At 44.4% G+C, this 23,187-nt stretch overlaps 1 protein-coding gene across 1 annotated transcript in view; it reads right to left on the reverse strand.

Annotated features, from left to right (window-relative positions):
* LOC138117699 (uncharacterized) overlaps positions 1-18,698 on the reverse strand; it is a 35,029-nt gene extending 16,331 nt beyond the window's left edge. The window contains exons 1-3 of the mRNA XM_069028234.1: positions 18,649-18,698; positions 18,408-18,452; positions 13,579-13,730 (exon numbers count right to left, since the gene is read on the reverse strand). Coding sequence (XP_068884335.1) covers positions 13,579-13,730; positions 18,408-18,452 — 197 coding nt within the window. The 5' untranslated portion in view covers positions 18,649-18,698. The remainder of the gene's footprint in view (positions 1-13,578; positions 13,731-18,407; positions 18,453-18,648) is intronic.
* Between the last annotated feature and the right edge of the window lie 4,489 nt (positions 18,699-23,187).

Genomic DNA, 23,187 nt, shown 5'->3' on the forward strand with positions numbered 1-23,187 from the left:
TCAGGGGAGTGGGCATAGCAAATGCTCCTGGGCCCAGGAACAGCAGTGTCCCCAGGCTGCAGGGGGACAGAGAAGCCAATCCCCTTCTTTCCAAATCACCAGGAAGCCAAGCAAACACTAAATGACATGGCCATGAGTCTGAACTGTCACTGCATAGCCTTACCAAAGAGCTCCTCTTACCCATTTCCAGGATGGAGGAAAAGCAAAAGACCTTTTTTTCTGTTGTGCTGTAATTACAGGAAATTTCCAAACATCAGATAAATCTTTTTTTCCTTCCCACACAATCCTAGGCAAATCAAGAGTCTGCCTGCCCTGTGCATGAAGCATGAAACAATGAAAAATTATAACTTGTTATAATTGCTCATATGACAGTGGAAAAATCCAATATTGTTGCATGGTCTGCACTCCTGCGGTTCATGGAACCTCTCAATGTTAAATGCCATCATTCTCACAAGCAGGAAGGACAATAGTACCATTTTTTGTTTAATGATGGCAAACCAAGGAAAGAAGTGATGTGAAAAAAACACAGAAAGGGAAGTGATGAGCCCTTGTAAAGTCCCTGGCAGAGCAAGGACTAAAACCCACTGGCTGAGGCCCAGGTCACTCATCTTAGTCAAATCTCCAACCATGGTCACAAGATTCTCTCTCCTATTATTTTCCTTTTTGCTCTCTACATGTCTTTTCCCAGCAAAATACAATTATGTTTTTTTCAGCTAAGATCTCATGAGATACCGATTCATATGCTTGTTAAAACCCAGATCCATTATACCTCTTTTTGCTTTCATTCACTAATTTTATTGTGCTATAAAATAAAAGATTTTCTGCTGAGATACATTCACTGTGCCGCCACTACTGCTAAAGGCACAGAGCTGCCATCATCTTCCGGAAACAGGTTTGTTTAGTTCATAAATCCTGCTTTCAGTATTCTGCTAAATACAAAAATTACACATAGGATAATAAATTCCAGGATCATTCTTCCTTCAGATTTGACAAATAGAACTGCAGTTCTTTCCCCAGCCCAGAGGTACCTCTTTTAAAGAGCAGTCAGCAGTCTGATAACTTTAGATAAACCATTTAATTTCCAGACTGTGTCTGTATACACACAGTCTACTGGGTGTTCTCCTTTCTCCCTGACTGCTCCCTGTTGGGAAGCAGAGGCTTTGGTTGAATAACTGGCAGTCTCAGCTTTCTGCATCACAAAGCTGTCTCATTCAAAATTTAAGAATCACTTTCATGAACCACAAGAAACTGTGTTATTTACCTCAGCAGCAATCCAAGTATGCTGTTCTACAGTCTCACAATCTAGAAGAAGAGGCTCAACAATTTTTTTCTTTGTTTTTATGAAACTAGGAGGGAAAGTGGGAAATAAAGATAGAATAAAAATGACCAAGAATTATGAGGAACTGTTTTAGGAGGGAAAACAATGAAAGAGTGGAAAAGATATGCAGCTCTGATTCCTGTTAAAATGTTCCAAGAAAGAAGAATAACTTAGAGGTAAATCCAATTGGTAGAACTAGAAGAGAAGGAAGGAAGTTAACTGCCAAATTCAACTAGATCACGAGAAAAAGCCTCCAAGCAGTTTGATTCATTATGCCATGGTTAATCCTGCTCAGGGAGAGATTTCACATTTAAAAGCAGCTCAGATAAAAGAAACCAGAGGTGTGCTCACCACACATGAGCACACATAAGCTACCTTTAGCTAAAACTTGCACTCTGATGGCAGCAAAGGCAGGACAGGACAGCTCAGTGCAAACTGGTCATCAACATCTCCACAACTTCAGACAGAAGCAGCCCTTCAGAATACACACATTTTTGTGAGAGCTCTGTCTAACAAAATGCATGGAAGAGTCAAGATGGCAGAAGAACTCCAGGATGCCAAATTTATTTCCTTGTAACCATCTAATTCTCTTTCAAGCTTGCCCTAGGGCTGAGGCAGCTGAGCACAAGAACGAGCTCTGCCCAAGGTGCTCAGGGCAGCCATTCCCACTCACACCACTTATGTCCCCCTTTTGAAATTTCACGTAGGTAAATCAACCTTTTTGCCCAACTGCTGCAGCACACACCTGTCCTGCTAATGTGGAGCTGCTGCTCATCCAACCAGGAAAGCCAGTCACCTGGAGAAGGGCTTGCACCATTTGGGTTTGCACTGGGGCCCTTTGCAGAGCACACAGAGATCCTCCAGAGACAGCAGCTCAGTGCCAGTGAGGGAAGGTGGGCAGCAGAATTTCTGGGGGTGTTAATCTGTTATAATGGCAAAAGCATGTTTCACCCATGCTAATGCTTCTTTTTGTCTGCCTAAAACTCTCTAGGAACAGCCAGTGTTAAAAAGTGCAGAATAAGGCCCCATAAAACCTCCTGTCTGGAATCTAGGGACTATTAATCAAGAACACCAGTGCTTTGCACAAAAATATTGTTAGATTTTGTTGTCTGTACTTTTTCATGCATCCTCAGGTAAGGATTTCCCCCCACTGTTCTCAGAGCAGTTAACAGGACTGAACTGCTCAGAAGGAATGGCCACAGAGTGAAGATCCTCACTGTAGAGATTTTACAGTCTTTTCCAAATCAATGACTAGAGACATACTAGGTTAATCCTGATTACTAACAGACACCTTTGCTGTGATTATATTGATAATAACCACTTAAGGCTTCTTATGTCATGTGGACCTCATCTCATTCTCACAGCTGTGTCTGGTGTTTTTGCCACTTCTCCATCCTTTTTCTCACTTGTCCATTCTTCCACATACTGCTATAATTGAGGAAAAGAAAAAAGGAAAGAGCTAGGAGCAATTATCAGAACAGAAGACTCCCACTACCACTACTTCTCCCTCCAGCTGAGGATTGCACTCCTGTTGGCTCTCCCTTTCCCTAGCTGAGCTTGGGAGTGCTAAGCCACCCTTAAAATCGTCCTTGTTAAAACAGGTCTATCACATTGTCTGGGATATAATGGAATTCAAAAAAAAAAAAAATCACAAACCAGCAAGGCCGAGTTGCCAGGAGAATGGTGCTATGCAAACATTTCAGGTACCTGCACTACACAGGTGTTTATACACCTTATGGGCTGCTCCTAGAGGCAACAGCCCCTGGCCAAGCACCACTACACAAGGGCTAGGATGACAGGATGATCCAGCAGCATGGTGAGTGTGCAAGCACTCAGCTAGATCTTGTGGGATAGCAATGGAAAGAGCTGGCACATGCAGAGCATCAGTTTTTGGGGAACAGAGACAATTCCTTGGCTGTGCTAAAGGCTGCCATACCTCAGTAAGCCCATTTGCAAGTTGGCTTTCATCACAGGTAATACATCTACGTCAAATCCCAAGAAACACTCCACTTGTCTGCAACACATTGTAGCGTGGAAGAACACAGAGGTTACTTGCAACAGACACCAAGCACAAGGAAGCATCTGCTTTAACCAGCTGTCCTTTTTTTGCCAGAAGAGGTCTGATGTCAGAGCTGAAATGCCTGAAGGCCAGCAACATTGGTCAGTGGGCCAGAGCAGGGCATTCTGGTTCCCATCCTCTGCTTGGAAGGGTGGCTCTGTCTCAGAGTCAAAAGCAGGTGAACCAAGATCAAGATTTTGTTCCTCATTCAACACTGACTCACTCCATAACCTTGAACAAGATCCTACACCACACTTTCCCCATGTGGGAATGGTACAATTTATCCATTTCCCTGTGCTTGTGTGCCTGGTACAGCCAGTGCCCATGAGGTACTGTCAGGTCACTGGCTCAAGTGTGCCAGGCAAGAAGAGAACCTGGCTGTGTTAATACATCCTGGCCTTGCTCCACACAAAATTAGAGCCTGGGTCAATGCATGTGAATTTTTTCCAGTACTCCATGAGTTTTTCTGTATAGCAAAGTTAAAGCAAGCGAGAGAGAGAGAGAGAGAGGTTCCCATTTGATTGGCTGTGACTAGCTGCAATTAAAAACTATAATTTATTACCCTGGATTATGAGTATAATTTCAATGCAGAGAATTAAGGTTTTCTTCTGAGATGGAAATAAAGATTAATTTTTAATTTCCTTTCTCACTGCACATTTAAGAGCAATGGACTCCATAGAAAACTACAGGTCAAAATAGTTTTATGGAGGAATGACAATGTTCCATTGCCGAATAATTTAATGCTCTTGCTGCCTTTTTAATATTTGACTGCAGCTCCCTCATGCGAAGCAGCGGCAGCAGACGCTGAACACGTTTGCTGCAGCACTCAGGTCAAAGTGACTTTGAAACAACAAAGTTTCAACGCTCAGGACGTGGGCAGCTTTTGGAGTTCCCTGCTGCAGGCAGCTGCCTTCCACAAGAAGGGAACAGACAACCCTTGCATCTGGGCAGGCAGCTGATCTGGGGATGGGGAAAGCAAGGATGGAATTAAAGCTTGAGGAAAGAGAAGGGCACTGGAGCCTGAATGGAATAGGTGCACAGCAGGTGCCTCACAGCTCGGACATGGACAGGCAGGTTCAGATAAAGCAAGAGAAGTATTTCCACCCTGGAAACGCTGCCATAGGACAACAGGACTCTGTGGGTTTGCCTGCACACAGACTGTGTTATTCCAGCCAGCACAGCACATCAGCAGAACACAGGGGAAAACTGGGAACCATGAGGTCATGAATTCACTTGGTCATGGACCATGACTAGGTCACTGCTTGCCAAAATTGCTCCCAGCCCCCGGAGAAAATAGCCTGGGAAAAGCTGGGAAATCCACACAATCACACAGTGCTGCTGCGTGACCTGTAAAGGAGAATCCAGTGCAACACAAGGAAGGAGAGGGAGGCTGTGTGCATTCATTCCTCCCAGAACAAGCACCTCTCAGGACAGGATTTTCTGCTGGTGTTCACAGCAGGATGATACCAGCACATGCCTTAGGCCTAATATTTTACTCTGGGCAGCTGGCAGTGAACAAAAATGTCACTGAAATTCAGGAACACTTTAAATCCTTGCTCTGGTAGTAGAATTTAACAAAAAAAAAAAAAAAAAAAAAAAAAAAAAACCAACAAAACCCCAAACCAAACAATAAAACCCTGCCATACTAATTGCTTGGATTCCAGTTAATTGAATAACCCTGTGCTGACAGAACTGCATCCTCAATGGCCTGGTAATATATAGTATAACCTTTCCATTGCAGGGTTTTTAAAATTTATTGGCATCTTATACCTGGCATCTTGGGTTATAAATGCAATTAGATGCCTAAGTGATGCAACTGCTGAGCACTGTGCAGGGTCACCAGGACAAACATCCCCCAGGGACACCGTGGTGGCAGTGCTTTCAATGTGGACCAGGTCCTCTGAGTGCTAAAGGTCCCCAGCTGTCTTGGTGGCCTTTAGAGGAAGTCTGTTTAAGGAGGGGAATGAAGACTTTTTGTGAAAATCTTTTCCCTATGTGAAATCTGTTCACAAAGAGATCTTAGGGGAGATTTGGACAGAATAATGAAACAAGTTCTCAAAGTTTTGGCAGTCTCTCTCCCTCCAGGGCTTCCAGGAGGCATATAAAGTAGATTCATTTTCAGTGCAGAACAACAACACAACTAGGAGCCCAGTTTAGGACAAGTAACACCTGTCTGTTACTCACAACTTGGCTTATAAACTGGTCCTGTGTGAGATGGCAGTTTCATGAGGCATCTCCTCAAAAAAAGAGGACAAAAAAATCAAATGATGCTGTTGTTCGCCCAGAAGTCTCTACACAAGCTGTATCTCAACCTTCTCATGTTAAGTCTCAAAATAGAAATTATAACACCCACAGACACAGCTTCCCATAACCTTCACTGCCAAGGCAGCAGGACTGCTCTGAGTCTGCTGCTCCTGCAGGGACAGCTCCAGCCATTTGATGTAATTCTGCTCATCAGTTCAGGGAAAGACTCCTCTGAGCTCTCAGGAAAAACCAAGATGAGCAGTTATTTGGAAACCCTCTAGAGAAAGCATAGAAGCTGAAAAAATTAAGGTCACTGAACGGGGAGTGCTTCTTCCTTCTAGTCAGCACTGCTCCCCAGACAAACCTCTTGCTTTGTGTGAGAGTTTGGAAAAGAACTCCAGCCAACTAGAGTGACCAGAGCTGTCCCAGCACTTCTTGCAGCAAGGATGCTGAGTAACAGCTAGACTGATTTCTACCTCGGGCATTTATCACATCCTGACACCTTACAGAATTCCCTGTAGATTTCCAGTTGCCTACATTATTTTCTTGCACTGTCTGTCCTAAACAATTGTGCCCAGACATTGCTCTCTTTAATCAATCATGTTTCTATTCCCTCGTGGCTGCCTTTCAGCAGCAACTGAAGCACTCACTAACTACAACAAGTTTTCTTCTGATGGCTGATGACTCACAAATCCTGAAAAGGGGATACACATGAGTCTGGATGTCACCAGACTTTGGGCGGGTCCAGCTTTATTCAGCACAAAGCACATAGAAGTTTGGTGAGTTTTTCAGGAGTACTTCCCCCTCCACTGCTGCAATGCTTGTGGCCACCTTTGCCAAGCATCCCAGATATTTGGACCACTTGGGACTCCAGTTTTGGAGGTCCAGGGAAACAAAGGAGACCGGGAACCATGAGCTACAATGGAACATCTTTCTCACGAGCATTCATCATCAGCCCTGTCTCTAGCAGCCCACCCCAGTATAACCATTGCCTGAGTGCAAAGACTGGTGTGTGTCTCCGGAAATGGAGTTTAGATGTTTGTCTTATCTGAACAAGTTCAGTGACTGAACACGCTGCACAAAGAGCGTGAGTAACCCTGACAAAGCAACTGCCGCCTCCTTATCACGGCCTCCAAAAGGACTGAAAAGAATCAAGCATCAGAGACTTATCTCTTGAGAGATGTTCAGTGCCCATGCCTGGCTTACCAATCAGCCCTAACTCCCTTTTTCACTAGGGTTCTTTTGCCTTGTTTTTGGCCACACAGGACAGCCTTGCCACTTCCTGAGTGTGGAGGAGTCATGAGGGGAAGGGGGGTGTGGAGAATGGGCCCCTTTGCCCATGCTATTTTCCTGTGTTTCTGGACAGTGGGATGTTTTTACCCATGACAACTTTACCGTTGTGATAACCATAACAAACGGCCATCCTGGTACCACAGAAAGGTTCTGAAGGTTTGTGTGATGGCAAAAAAACAGAAGGCGAGGACAGGTTTTCTTGAAGCCACATTAATCTGGGGTCCCTCTGACAGCCTACCCATCCTCAATTGGGGGTCCTGCTGCCAGCGTGCCAGTTGTGCGAAGGAGAAGTGCTCACCCCAAGATGGGAGAGGGCTCCTGGTTGTGGCCTACTCCCAACTCCATATGAGCCTTTTGGGTTAGGGTGCTGCTCAGCAAAAACAGAGCCATCACAAGGGTCGCTCCATGTTAGTGGGACACATCTGCCAACTGGCATTTCTACATTTTTGGTGACTGGATCTTATGGCTCAACGCCTTGTGTCAGAACCTGCCTGCAAGAAACAGGTTGGAGCTGGTCCCAGACCAGCCCCATTGGTAATATTGCTGTGATAGTCATAACCCTCAACTCCTACATTAACAATGTTCAAGATGGTAGAAATTGAAATGCAGAAAACATCAGCTCTAGAGAAGGAGGATTCTGATTCTCACTCACATCTAAATCTCAACCAAAGTGTGCTAAACCAGGTCAGAACAGCCTATATCTACACCTAAAATTGTATTTGATCTCCTTTCACTGCCTCATCTCAAGTTTTTGAATTTCTACAAGCAGATATGTTGATTTATACAGACCTATAAACTAATACACACTCTTGAGACCACTCTGAGTTTTGATATTTCTTAAACAAGAGTGTTTTTCTTATTGTCCCTTCATTTTGAATGCAGTAAAGGTGTAAAACTAGCATCATGCTTTATCCTTAAAACCACCAGCATCTGTCTCCTCAAAATCTCAGGATGTAAGGCAGACACCATGAGAAGGATGGTAAAAACACCAGAGAGAGCTATAGCAATATTATCACTGATTTACAGGGCAATTCTTATTTGTCATTTGCCCACATAAGCCTGGGGGCACAGCAGTGTTTGAGGACTGGGCAGAGCCAGAAGAGCTGCAGCCTGGCCCAGCTTTGTTCCTACGTTCTTGCACGCAGCCCTGAGCAGGTCACCTTACCCCTCATGCTCACCCTCCCTCTGCTCAGCTGTCTGCCCTAGCTAGGACTGTCTCAAACTATTTGTAGCAAGGTGTATCTCCTCAAGCATATTCTGTACCTTGTTCAGTGAAGCCCTACTCTGACCTAAGATCTCTAAGCTCTTCTCTGAGACATATATTCAATAATAGCATGAAACGGATGCTAACCGGTTGTGCAAATACCTCCATTCATTTCCATATTTTAAAATCCTTCCTCCAGAAAACCCACATAATCAACACAGATGTCTGCCTGTAATCATGCAAGGCTGAATTCACAACAGATGATGTTTATGGAGAAGTCTCACCAAAGGAGCTTTGCACAGCTAAAGTCCTTTTATCAGGCACTCCCCAAGCAGCCCCCCTCTCATGCTGTGCTCAGCTAAACAGATACAACAGGGGTTGGAGGGGAGTTTTCAGCTGGAAGATAATAACCAAGACTTGGACCCTTTTTTCTAAATCTGCAGATTTCAGAGTTTTGGCACACTGGTCATTACTAGCTCAACTTAGCTCATGGCTTCACCTCAATCCATACAGGACACAGTGGAGCTCCACAAGAGTTGCTCAAACCTCTCCAGCAGCTGTACCAGAACCTGAACTATAATAAAAATTCCTCAGCTATTTGTCATTAGGCTTCTTCTCTGGGAGGATAGGGACCAGGCAAGGCAGTGCTCCTCTGCATCTCCAGCCCCATCAGGGCTGCCCATTCAATCACAGTCTGCCACTTCCCACATTTGATAGGGTCACTTAGGGAATGACTCCAGAGCCTTGCCCACAGGGCCTATGCCACAGGGCATGCTTCAACATAAAACGGCCATCCAGCAGCCTTTGCTGCATAGCCCTGAAATAAGTTTTAAAGTTTGGATAACTGAGAACTTCTATTGAAAAAAAAAAGAATTCAGCAGAGGCTGTAGGTAGCACTGGCTGGCCACTGCCCATGGTGTACCCATGTTCCTTGGAAATCAACACGAGAAGAGACTTTATCACAGCTCTGATCTACCAAACAGAGCTCTGAAGAAAAGGACATCTTGTTTTCAAAGGTTTTCTTCTTACAGGCATTGAATGACGAGAGGAAAAAACCCAACAAAAACCCCAAGCTCTGATGAGAAAGATAAATTCTCAAAAACAGTGACAGACGCACAGAGCAGATACCAGGGGAAAAATGCCACCAAGATCCGATTAGCCCAGTGAATCAGCACTGTGGACAGTATCTCTAAACCAAACTACTCTTCCCTTTTCCCCTCCCACACTCTTCCCATCATTGCAAAGTCCTCCCAGCTCAGAGCTCACACCCTGGCCAGGGGCCTGGTGCTGTCAGTGCTGGCTCACACAAGCCCCTCTGTTGAGGCCAATGAAGGCAATGCTGGTGTAGGCACTGGGCCCTCGCTTGGGATAGCTCCTCTCTCCACAAACACAGTTGCTGATGCCTGCTTCCAACTTACTTTTAGACTGCATTTGGGATGATTTCTGAGCTCATGCAATTGGAAGGGATTGGGTTGGCATGTAGGGAAAATATGTGAAAGATGAGAAATGTCTTCTTTTTATCAAAGGAGGACACACAGTTGTGAGATGAGTGACGTTCTGATGCATTTTCAGCCAGGGTGCACTGCTTACACCAACACAAGTTTCCTCCAGGGACTCTTGGAAGTGTCTGAAGAAGAAGGAAATAAACCTTCTAGAAGGCTTGTTGATTTCATAGCCTTAGGGTCTGGAGGCTTGAGTGAAGAAGTGTCCTATTCCCTACTCCTGTGCATTGGTCAGTGATGAAGATATCACCAAGGTATCTCTACACCACCCAGTCTGCCATGGGCTGTGGTTGTTGGCTGGATGAGGAACCTGCACCAGGCTCTGTGAAGCCATAAGTACACAGGCAGATTGACTCAGAAAAGCTGTGATTCAGCTACAGCCAAGGCAGATCTACCTCAAGTGCTTTCCATCAGCTGAAGCAAGAGAGGACAACAGCATCCAAGTCAAGCAGCACTGGCCAGGCTGCCTCTGCTCTCAGCCTTTCCCTGGGAAAAACTACAAAGGGTGTGAAGGAGACTGAGGGAATACTGCTCTTCCATTGCACCGAGTTTCTTCTTTTCCTGGAGGGAACAAGTAACAGCCACAGTGAACCATAGTAGTGACTGGAGCAGAAGCTGTGAGAAGAAAATTTATCTCCAGAATAACTGATTGTGGTCAAAGAGCGAAGAGGCAGGAAGAGGAGTGGCAGGAGGATCCTGTCCTGAGCTGACAGAGGAATTCAGTCAGGTTTTAGCTATTTACAATCCCCCTGCTAATTAACTAGCAGACCTTTCAGTGACTTTTCCCAGCAGTGAGACAGTTCCCATACTGTAAGCTGCGTCATATCGCTCCTGTGCCAGCCAGATCGAGTCATAGTTTCCAGACCAAAGGGGTACCATTTTGGTCTCTCCAAACTCAAGAGATAAACCCAGGAACAAAGCCTGAAGCAGACAAATACTGCAGCCTTGCCAAACCACTGGCAGCAGCTTTACCATCTAAACAAAAAGCTGGCCTCTATTTGCCAAACTGCAAGGGGGCTGCTTGAGCCCAGTGCCACTAAGCACAGCAGCTCTCCCAGGCCTCCTTCTTCTCTGTTCTGGGGCCAGAATCAGCAATATTTCTATGGAAATAAGCCCTAATAGTTGCTCTGGGTCCAGCAGGAGGAGCTGGCTAAACACACATTTTTGTCTTAATGTAGGGCCTAAATAAACAGTCAAATAAGAACTCAATTTAAAAAATCCTGTAGTTTAAAGGATTCCCTCAACTCTCAGTATTTTCTTTTATTCGCATGGCAACTGATACGAGTCTGATCTGCAGCCCAAATATTTTCTCCTGCCTCCTTTTCTTGTGTAAGTACAGTTGGCTTGTACAGTTTTTGCAAATACTGTAACACATTTATTCTAAGTAATTGGTGGAAACACATTGCATTCTTTAAAAATACACATCAACTCCACTGAGGTACAAAGCAGAACATCTAGTAACTGAGAGACCCAGAACTACTCAGAGACATCCTACCCATACATCTGAAGGCTGCAGTGCAGGGACTCAGTTAACTCTTAGCTTCAAGCCATGGCAGAGTCCATTCAGGCAGGCAAGGGTGCACAGACCACTGCTTGGTTGCCCATACCAACCCAGCAGTAGCCCAGTTACTTCTGCACACTGACTGCACAGCCAGCAGAGTTCAGCCAAATGTCATCAACCCCAGGTTTCCTAATAACCATCCTCCTTTCAGGCCCTGCTGCTACTGCCATGCCATTTGGCACTTAGTGCAATAGTCTGGTTGGCAAGGTGGTGATCAGCCAAAGGTTGGACTCAAAGATATTAGAGGTCTTTTCCAATGTAAATGATTCTATGATTTGGCAGGAACAGCAGTTTCTGGTTCCTCTGGTTAAAGAAGGCCAAGTTCAACCACGATTCACTTGCCATGCAGGAGCTGGAACCAAATGGAAAGACCCTCACTTTAATTATTTGGTTTAAACAGAGACGTAGAAAAGCATCATCTCAGTCTTCAGGTCATCCCTTGTGATTTTGTCATCTGCTGGCCAAACTGCCATGCTGAATCCTCTTAAATTCCTACGCCATGGTAATAAGGAGCTTGCAAGACTCCCTTTTATTTGGCACACCGACCAATTTATTTAGAGTTTGGATCATTTTTCAAAGGGTCCATGCTCCTGTCACAAAAATATACATTTCTTGAGACCTTTTAAAAGCTTTGTAAAATATCTTGCTCAGCACCTCCACCCCTTGCACGAGTTCCACATCCATTCAATAACAATAAAACAGCTTGTTCCCAAGCTGGGAGCAGGCTCTTCCAGAGACTAGGAGGGAGGCAGTAAGGACTTTGCAAAATTGTCAGATATGTGCACCTGCTTATGAGTGGATATTTTGTCCCATATTTTTGTAGTAGAAAAAGAAACCTGAGGTTTTACCTGACAGCTTCTTACAATCCGGCCAGTGTAAGGTATAATACAGTCTTTTTTTCCCTTGCTTCTCAGATCTCAGGAGCGTTTGCCAAAAGACTGTCAACTTGTTAAAAGTACATTAATGCAAATTCCAGAGCTTTCAGTTATGTTTATGCTAATAGAAAGCCTCCCGCTCTGTGACAGGCCCAAGTGAAGAGTCAGTAACAGGAAAATTAATTCCAGCTGTTGAAATTGATTTAAAACTAGCTTATTCATAATAATAATAATGGGGGGGGGGAAAAAAGAATTCCTGAAATAAAAATAAAAAAGGGAAATACAGAAAGCACAAAATCATGTTTACGGCATGAAAGCAGAAAGGGTTCTCCTATTGGGAAGAAATCTTCCAAATTTAATCAAGCCTGGTTAGAAGAAAGCTGTAGCTTGTTATCAGGTTGTAAGTGTAGATTAACATGAAAAGAATTAGCTATGTGCACAGCCTGATTTTGCAAAGGAAACACAAGGGTTTTGTGCATGTATTTTGTTATATATTCCTTATGTCTAATCCACATGCAAGGAGACCAAATCCAGGCTGCAACAGGACAGGTAATATTTTAGATGATAATGGTTGCATACTGAGAACTCCAGAGCTCTGGGTGGGGAGATTAGCTCCCCACGACTGCTGCATTTATTCAGTGCCTTTACATACATTTTTGCTGACTTGAGTTCTCAGTGATTTCCGTGTTGAGACAACCCCAGTGTTGGGATCACATACCCCAACTTTGCTGGGGTTTCAGAGTTCAAACCAAGATCTGGCGGTGAAACTGCTGGCTGGCCTGCCATTTTTAGAATGGTCTCAAATGTCCAAATCCCTGATTAAAATATCCACACCATTTTTATCTGAATTTTTCATTTCCCATCAGTGATCCTCCTAAGTCCTTGACTGTGTGTACGAGTAGCCCTAAAAGCTGAAGGAACATAAGTCAGGAAAACTTGGAAAACTTGGAAAACTCAGTTTTGACGTGGAAGGGGAGGCAGTCTTTAAAAATTTGTTCAGAAATAGACTTTTACTCATTCAACACCTACAACTAGAACCAGATTTGAAAATGCAAGGTATTCTCATTTAGCCAAGAGAAGAGAATTTCCAACGCACTGGTCTCAGACTGCTGCAACCCTCCCCAGGTATAGGATCTGCCCCTTTCTTAAGGAGCACTTCTGAAAGACCTGAGGTCTTATTTAGGGTCCTACATAGATGCTAAGCCTTATCTTTTGCCACAGTGGCATCATCTGATTAGGTCCATATTCCTTGCTGCTTTTGAAGGGACTGATCCAGAGTTCACTGAAATCAATACAAACATCTCTATTGGCTCAGCAGTTTTCACATCCAGCTTTAAGTGACAGTCTTGCACTTCATCATTGAAATGGCCTAATAAACTCCACAGACTCTGTCTTCACTGTCCTCCCCTCTTAGTTCCATATCCCCACCTTGTATCCATTCGCATTTGCCTCCACTTTGCACTCCACACATTTTTCACAGGGGTGGACGAAGGGGTAAAGACGAAGAGCTGCCATGACTTACATGGATCCTAACCAACTTATGACACTGAGGAATTCACATGCGTGGGTGGATGTGAGGATAAAGTGTTGGACCAAATTCAGCAAGAACGCTGGGAGAAGCCAAGTCAAACCCATGGTTGTGCAGGAAGTTAACAAAGGATGCCAGCCCCAACCCTGTAAGAAAAGAAATGGGCTGATGAGTTTGCAGGAGGTTGCTTCCTTTAGAGGTGGGGGGGAGGTGGGGGTTGGAAAGAGGGAAGGAAGTTTCTCTTGAAATCCTCCTAGAATTTCAGAAATTTGCCCCTTTATTGTCAACTACAGAGTATTAAGACAAACCTTAGAGCATTCCAGAGCTCAGCCAAACAATGAAATGGGCAGATTAATTGCTGAAAGGGAGACACTGTTGGTTCAGAGACTGACAGTGCCCCTGACTCATGCCTTCAGAGGAAGGAAAGAACAACAATAAAGAAAGCAGGGGCTATTTCTCAGAGTGTACCCCATGATTTCTGCTAGCTCATGCCAGGAAAGAAGGACACTGCACATTTTCAGCTATGTGGGCAGCTAGAACCATCATTTGAACTTAAAAGGGCCATTCACTGCTTTATTTACCAACTATAGCTAATGTGTGGGGAAACAAAGCACTGCAGTTTAAATGAAAACCTGATTAATAAAGGAGAAGGAGGAGATGTCATACTTGGCAGGACTGAAAAATGAAGGAAGTGTGTGGAAGCAGGAAGGATTTTCTCTAAGGGCTGGTACTTCCCTCCACGGCTCTCACTTGGTCCTTGCTCACACCATTTTGCAGGTACTCACACACCAGGTGTAACAGGCTCAGGCCATTTGTGAGCAAACCACCAGGTTCTGGCTTCTCTGTTCTAATGCAAGTCAGGCTTCTACCTGCCTTCATTTCCCTTGGCCCAAAACCAGCAATGCAAACCCAGGAATTCAAATACCATCAGTTTGGGGAGGGGATGGTGGTGTTTGTTTTTAATAACAATCAGCTTTGGGTTGTTTTTCTCTGCCTTCTGGATCCTGAGTCTTTCAGGCATAACCAAATCACACTTTCAAATTACATGGGGAGGTGTGTGGGGGGGTGGACTTCACACAGGACTAGAAACATGCCTTTGAAATGAAGTTAAAATTCTGAAGCAGCTATTTAATTCCCAAAGACCAGACACTAAACAATAAAAAAATATCACTATCCTCACTGGAAAGCCTGGTGCTGCAAATCCCCTCCTCCTACATATTTCTTATTCACATAAAGGAAGTTTGACTTGAGACCTGAGGAAAGACAATCAGGATTTAGCCCTATGACTTAAAGAAACTGTTATGATACAAAATCTGTAATAAAGAGCAGAACCACAAGTCTCTTTTCTTTCCCCAAATAAATGGCGTTTTCTTGAAGCAGGCAAGAATCATGTGCTGTAAAAACTCAGGAAGAAGTCTGGATAAAAGCCCAGAAGGAATATGCACACAAGTAATGTTAGGAAGGCTTCTCTGCCTTGCTTTTGCAGGGCTTTTGAGCCCACTGGTCTAGTCAGGATGATGATGATGGAACACAGGGATTTGAAAACAGAGGAAGTAACCATCACCTCCACAGCATCCTGGCTGGACCAGTCTGAAGTGATCCCTGCACCTGTGGGAAAACCAGAACATCCTGGATCCCACACATACAGGGTCAGAGTCAAATTCCCTGTGTGCTGCCCTGTTCCACATCCTCCTGCAGAAGGCCAGGCTGGCCAAAAAAACCTGGAACACTTCAGACAACCCTCACACTGCCCACAGCTGATCAGCTGTTTCCTCAAAGCCTCCCGAGGCTGTGCAGCACAAATACACCTCCTGCTGGACCCAGCCTTCCATTCAAAAAGCTGCAGCTATGGGAGAAAAGAGCTGAGCTCTTTTACAAGGCATTAAGTTTCATTTGCAATTACTTGGGATTTTATTGCACTACTGAATGTAACAGGTTCCTTAACTGGGCCAGCAGCATTGTACCCATATGCCTTTTTAACAGAGCTTTTCTGTTATTGTTTCCTTATTGGTCTTTTCCCTTTTGCTACACACAACTGGATTTTACTGGCGTCCAGCTTGTGCAATAGGCCCCAGGTGGCTCCTCCAAGAGCCTTATTTGTTAATTTGATGGCTGAACCAGTGCATGAGGAATGAAAAATACTGAAATGCAATGCCCAAGACGCTACTTCACAGCAGCGGCAACAACCCAGGAAATGTTCCCTGGAGTAAGGCTGCTGGGTGAAGTGGTTCCTTGTCCAGTCCATCCTTGGAAGCAAGGCACTTCTTGATAAAACACCTACTTTTTTCTGCAGCCAACTGTGACTCCAGTAGGATGTAAAAGAGCTAAAACAAATCACCCTACAAGAGCCACAACATGCTGCACAGGGATGGAGCCACAGGGAGGGCAGGGCTCCTGCTCCTGCAAATGTAAGCTTCAGAGCACCTGCAAGACTTAAGTGTACCTTGGAGACAGACAACAAGTAAGAAAATGCAAAAAGCCACGGCATTTCCATAGTAAACACCTTTTTCTGTGGGGCAAAGACTCAGGAAAAACATCCTGGTTCAGTCCAACAACTTTCATTCAGAATGCAATGACCAGGTTTACAAAAGAACTCAGCACCCACCAGCATCAAGTACTAAGTGCATTCAAGAACTCCAGCTCCTTTGAAAACCTGGTTTCCCACACAAGATACCAGCAGCTGAAGGCAGATCATGAAGGGCATACACTGGGCTCGTGCTCCTGCCTTGTTAAATAATGCATTTCTTTCTACAGTGGATAAGAACTGAAAAGCCTTGTGGAAGGAATACATCTGAAGGAGGGATTGGAACAGAGATAAGCCAACGGTGGTGATGGATTTCTACTTGCAGAATTCCACATCAAGATTTTTTTTCCATGAAAAACACCCCACCCCTCATCAGAAATCTCAAATTGTCACCAAAAAAATGTGTGTAAGAAAGGGCTGATTTTATTCCTGACTTGGGGGAAAATGGGGGAGACGTTTCCAGTTTTTGTTTGCCGTGACTCTTCATTTGAACGTTCTAATTTACACTTGGAGAGGACTTGAAATAAAAATAGCAAAGACTAAAATTAGATGTTTCAGTCATTCAGATCATATGTCACCTGGGCCTTTAAGCTTTATGGTGCGGAGGACTATTTTGTTTTAAAATTTTTGAGTAGAGGCATCACTATCCTGATTGAGGAGATTACTTGTTTTGCTGAAAAATTCTTCTGAGATGGGAAATCACGTTGAGCTCTGTTCTAGACCCAAGTACAAGGAACAATATCAAAAGGCATCACCACCTGAGAGTACTTCCTTTTGCTGAAACAGAATCCCAAAACATTTGCTTTGCCAAGAATAAGAGAAAGAATAGAAACAGGATGCTCTTGCTGGGGTTAGAAGCCACCATTAACAAATGCAACCTCCTCATATCCCAAAAGAGAGCATCTTGTGCAGCTTTACTGACTTAATGTTGCTCGAATCGAGCAGAAGATGCATTCCTGATAAACCACAGCAGAGACGAGACAACTTTGCTTCTCCTCAGCACTTCCCCCTGCCTTACCTCCTCAAGTTTTCCCTCAAGTTATGTCAAAGATAACAGTGAAACACAGAAAAGGCTTGATCCAAGGAAAACCTGTCCTGGTACATCCCTTCAGCCCTCCCCACAAAACCCCTTCATGTAACTCCTCACCTCTCCCCCTTCCCAGAACCCAGTGAAGCCCTGCCAGCATCTTCTCCACTGGTACCCTGGGCACCTGAAGCAGTGCAAGGCATCTCCACATGCAATTCCACACCAAACCCAAACACTTCAGTGCTTTCTGGAACACCCAGAGCTATCTTCAGAATCCCAAACAAATACATTAATTGCTTTCAATTTATCAGCCTCAAATCATTCTGTCTAATTACCATTCATCTAGAGTTTGTGTTTTTAATGGTTTATGGGTATTGTTGGTAATCTTTTAATTTCTCATTAAAAACAATATCTTGTACGCACTATGTGTGAAAAGCCCTAATCCGATAAATCAAGCAAGAGTAACACAGTTAAAAGGAAATCAGTGGAACAATATTTGGGTTTATATATTTCTGCCAGTCAATTTGTAATTAAAAGTTGCTACTTTAAAAAACACAGTTGTTGCTGTGAAAGCCATTATCAGTCGGCATTTTCATATGAATACTGCTTTAATTAATTAGCAAAAGTAAATACATTATATATCAAAAACCGCTTTCCCACTGAACCCATGCGTTCCAGAACAAAAGGCTTAATAAACCATACAAAAGAGGGACAAATTAGCTGATCCCACCCTCCCTTTTCAGGTTTAGAGTCTTTTAAAGTTCTCCAAGGTTTTTTTTACCCCACACTTGCTTTTTTTTTTTTTTTTAATACATTGTTTGTTTTTCTTTAGAAGTGTGTATGGGGGAGAAGATGCTACACAAACACAAAACATGCCATTCAAACTAAATTATTTGGAAATCAGTTTAGCTGGTTCTTAGAAAACAGGAGTGTTGATGATTATTAAAACCCAAATGTAATTACGATCACATACAACACAGTCCCTTTGGAACAAATTATTTGCTGAACATTAAGGGGTTAGAGCTTGATTCACAAAAGGAAATGATGTGTCTGAAAAATTCTTTTGTCTGGGGGCATTCCAGAGACTGGTAATAGCAGAAGAAAATTCTCCATTTTCATCAACAAGCTGGAGAGAAAGTGTGGATGAGTAGTGTGGTTTCAGACTAAGGCCTATGATAAGAACACCTTGAAACATCAATGGCATCTCTTATCTTACAGGCCTTTAACAAGAAACAAGGGTCCTGCCATCTGACTAGCAAACAAATCACTCACCTCATCCTGTCCCTCTCCTGCTGAAGTGCTGTAAGCAGGCTCCATCTGTGGGTAAGGAGCAGAGAGGAAAAAGTGTCTCAGCTGAGTGATGACTGTGGCCAGGGCTGGGCTCCCTCAAGACAAGACTGGGCAAAGGCAACCCAGTGGTGGGACCACTCACACAAGTGTAGAACCTGACCTAAATAAATAACTCAGTAAGGCTCTGTCTGATGGATAAGAGAAAAAATTTAATTACACTTACCCACAGAGCTGAGTGATGAACAGCAACCTCAGTAGGCTGAGCCCCACCACCTTTTTAACAGCATGAACAAGTATTGGTGAACAGGTGAGGCCAAGGAGTGCAATTACCAGACTGAAAGTGCTCAAGGTCAGGTTGGGTGGGGCTCTGAGCAACCCAGTCTAGTGCAAGGTGTCCTGCCCATGGCAGGGGCTTGGGACTAGATGACCTTTAAGGTCCCTTTCAACCCAAACCATTCTATGATTCTATGAAGTACAAAAGGACTCAGTGGGAAAAAAGGAATTACTCAAGGAACAATTTTTCCATGAGAGTACTAGAGGTTTTCCACCAAAGGATACCTCCAAAAATAAAAACCAGCACTAAGAAGATGAAGATATTGGACTGGCTAATGGTATGGCTATGTAACAACCCATGCAGACATCCAAAATTCCACTAACATAGGGAAAACAGGGGTGCATTCATACAAAAGCAGTTTGCAGTCACCAAGTCCAACCCTCTCCACCAAATTTCCTCTCTCATCAAATATCTCAACACTCCACTCAGTCCTGACTCCAAGTCATCTTCACTTGCTCCTAGTCATCTCAGTCACTTGCTGAGATGCTCAGCATGCTTCCTTGCAAAGTAGATGGCAAGCTTCCTTCTTGACAGAGTTACTGAATCCTCCTCCTCTAATCTTGGATGTATGAAAGATCTAACAACCAGTCCCAATCCCATATGTCCTGCTTTCTTATGCTTTCTCTTTCCTTGTATGCCTAGACTGCTATTCTTTGGAGAAGGGACAGTTTTTCACTCTGACTCACAGCTTTGCAGTGACACACACCCCAACAGGACTCAATTCTCAGAATTAATGCTTCAGGATGCCTGAAGTACCCAGATGATTTTGAAGGTTGTCCTCCTGCTCTCTCAGTTCCTTTACACCATCACATTGCAACAGCAAATTTCTTCAGCCTTTTTTGACAGGAAGTGTTCATCTTTACACCTTGCTTCTCATCCAAGGGGTTCTGTACAACCTTGTGTCCCAACCTCCATCCCTCACACATCAACTCCGAGGCACAGTTTGACGAGAGACACCCCTGCTTCCTTGGAGTCCCAGCATGACCTGTGCATCAGAGCACTGCCACCTTTACAGGGAGATCAAAGTCATGCTCATAATCCATTGTTGGCTTCTTGTGAAGGCTGACAGACCAGCCCTGCTATAATCCCACTGCAATGGGATGATTTCTCATTGTATTTGGGTGATTACTCGCCTGGACAGGTTTCTAGTAGGATTTGCACCTCAATCAGTGTGAAGTCTCATTAGGAAGGTACCATTGAATCAAGCCAGAATTCCCTCAGCAAAGGGCACATTTGGGCAGACACAGAGGGGTGAGACAGCTTGGGGTGGGGTGCCCTGAGCAGCACGGTGCTGAGGGATGTTTCAGCACAGAGAAGCATGTGCCTCATGCACAGGCATTCTTTTCCCTGCACATAACTGCATTGATTTTTATCATTGTTATATTTGGTTGAGCCGCCCATCTGGAAAGTTCTTGCCTCCCCCAGCCCCCATAAATAACCAAACCCGGCTCTAACCAAAGGCAGTTGACAGAATCAGCCCCATTGCCCTTTGGCAGTTCTTCCAGGAATTTTTAGGGTTTTTACCAGTCAGGAAAAGGCTTTGATGCTTTGGAATCAGGATTTTATGAAGATCACTTTGTAGGGTTCAGCCAACTCATGAAGTGTCAAATGTGGGGCACTCTTTCATCTCATCGCTGGATGGGGAAAAGATCCTCCCTCTTACTGGAATGAGGACTGGAGAGAGGGAAAACACAGAGATGAAGGTTCATCCATAGAGGGGAGGGTTTCTTTTCTCTTGATAGAGTCCACCCACCGCATTCCCATCATACTGATTGCTGCAGTCCTATCTGTCTGCTCTCCAGGCTACATCAGATAAGAGCAGAACTGCTTGTTCACTGCGGTTCTGATCCTGTGCTGAGGGGCCTCCCAGCTGCAAGGCCAGGCTCTTCCTCACCCTCCTTTTCCAGCTGCTATTTTCAATGGCTGCTGCATTGGGAGGGATGCTGTCAGGAAACCTGCCACATGCAAAGAATGAGACCGTAATTGAGACCAGCCTAAGGAAATTTCATCTTCCACTTCACACTCATAAACACCCATCTAAAAAAGAGAGCAAGAAAATCCCTGTTCTCTCTCAAAATTTATGTGCAAATTCCTATCCAGCCATGCCTGGGCTGTTGAGGGCTTGGCTGCCACTTCCCCCTGAACCAGGCCCACTGTGGATGGCATTCACACACTGATGGGCTGTTTTTGAACATTCTGAACATTTACAGTTCCACTGCCTCAATAATTGTTCAGAAGCTGCAGATACCAACTAATGTCTATTTGGCAGAACTTAAGGCTTCTGCAATGCTGTGAGCTACACAGCCCATCTTCATCTAGCAGCTGATATCATTCCACCTGGCTCAGAGCAGCTGAGCTGCTCAACAATTGCTTGCGTCCTCTCCCATGGATGGGCATGGCTGCATTGCTTCAGTTCACCTCAGTGCAAATACAGCTTCTTTGTCTGGGTGCTCTGCTCTGGTCAGACCACTCAGAAAGTATTCCTTTGTCTGGAAAACACACGTACTAGAAGAGTGAAAACAGCAAGCAGGACATCCTACACCCAGAGCATCCACTCCTCTTCTGTAAAGTAGAAGCCAAAGGCAGTGTCAGCAAAAGCCCCAAGGGAAACAACAGAAGAATAACCCTGATGATCTCCTTCATCTTGCTTCATTCATGTTCACAACCAAACACAAACAGAGGCCAGTCCAGGGTTCATCAAACTCATGATCCAATGCAAGGCACACAGACAGCATGAACACACACACACTGCTGGCCAGGGAGGCTTCTGCTGTATCTGCACAGTGTTGCTGAGGTTTAAGTGGGGAGACTTGGCACAAAATGTTTTAGGATGCTCACATGCCTCCAACATACTGCTTTGCAGGGGTACATCCTCCACCACACCAGAGAACATGAAACAGCTACTGAAATCAGCCAAGCAGTCTCAGAGCCACTTCCCAGCCAAAAAAATACCAGTGAGGATCAGTGTGAAATTGGCCTTTGGTGCTCTTGCATGAAATAGGCTTCTGTATATTATGTCTTTTGGGTCTGTTACTAAAGATAGAAGACTCAGGTACTTACAGTGCTGGAGTAGGTGTGCCTCCAGCTCCCAGCTCTGTACATATGACCTTGAAAAAGTCATTCAACTTTTCAATGGCTGAGCTGTTCAACTGCAAAACAAGGCTTTTTCAGCTTTTGGCTGTCTTGTCTGTTTAGACTGTAAGCTCTTCAGGGCAGGGACTGTCTCCTATTAAACAATCATAACTTTCACTTAATTAGGGTCTTCTACACATCCAGGGCCCTCACAAAAACATCATAAAACAAAAGCTTTCTAATAAATTCTGGGGGATTCCAGACTGGGATCCAAAACTGCTCAGTGGTTTTCCCTGCTGAATATGATGCTGAATCCCTTGTTAGTTTGTGTGTGTGAGGGGGGAGGAGGGAAACTATAATTTAAAGAGATTGCATAAAAGACCGTTTAAGTCCTTGTGGCTGTATATTTCTTTTAATTAGTTTATGCACAGTGCATTTGCATGGGAAGCTGCACAGCGTGTGGACAGACTTAATTAGGAGAACAATACGTTCCCTCTTAAGATAATGACTTGAGGATTATGAAAATTATTATTCCAGATCCATCCATGGGTCATTTGAGGTTCAGTATCCAGCGAACTTTTAAAATGCATTGAGGTCAGCAGTTTGGATACTGTCAGTAAAGTCACTTGATTTTACTGTTGCTTAAATGATTAATTATGAACAGCAGCTGCAGGCATCCCCCAAGCTACACAATAGCCCAAGGGCTCGCTGCATTTCACACGTGCCATCAGCTCCTCCGGAGAGCCAGATGTGCTGGATGGGGCTGTAAGATCCACTGCAGATGTCTGCCAGCAAAGTCTCCTCGCGAGCTCTCCCCACTCCCTTTCACCCATCCCTTTGCCTTTATGTTTCTGGCTGGGGAGGCAAGAAATTTCCATCTCCACTAATGAATCTTTGGAGCTGGAGAACCAAGACAATTAGGTGAGAGTTTTAGGACACAGGTCAATAGCCCACATGAGATGTCCCATGTCCCATTTCAGAGCAGAGCACCATAGGCAACTGAGCTGAAGATGTCACCTGAGTGCACCTCAGCCTTAGCCCAGTTTGGTGGGTCTTTAAAAAGGCTTTTTTTCTGCCTCTCTCCAAAGTCTTATCTATTTTCCTGACTCTTAGGAAAACACAATCATCATGACAGAGGTTAAGAACAGTTCTCTTTGAAGGAGTTTCCACATGGACTGTATTTCACAGCCAACTCAGTTCAAATAATCTGAGCACCCATCCTGCTCCCCCTCTTCAGAAATGGTTGCTGTTGGGTGAACAGACTCCCCGCTGCAGCAGGGCACCCTGGAGAGGGGCAGCCCTCCATCCCAAATCTCCAGCTCTAACTGTCAAGGCTATGGAAACTACTATCCTCAA

Source organism: Aphelocoma coerulescens, chromosome 12 (genome assembly GCF_041296385.1).
Source record: "Aphelocoma coerulescens isolate FSJ_1873_10779 chromosome 12, UR_Acoe_1.0, whole genome shotgun sequence".
Taxonomy (NCBI): Eukaryota; Metazoa; Chordata; class Aves; order Passeriformes; family Corvidae; genus Aphelocoma; species Aphelocoma coerulescens.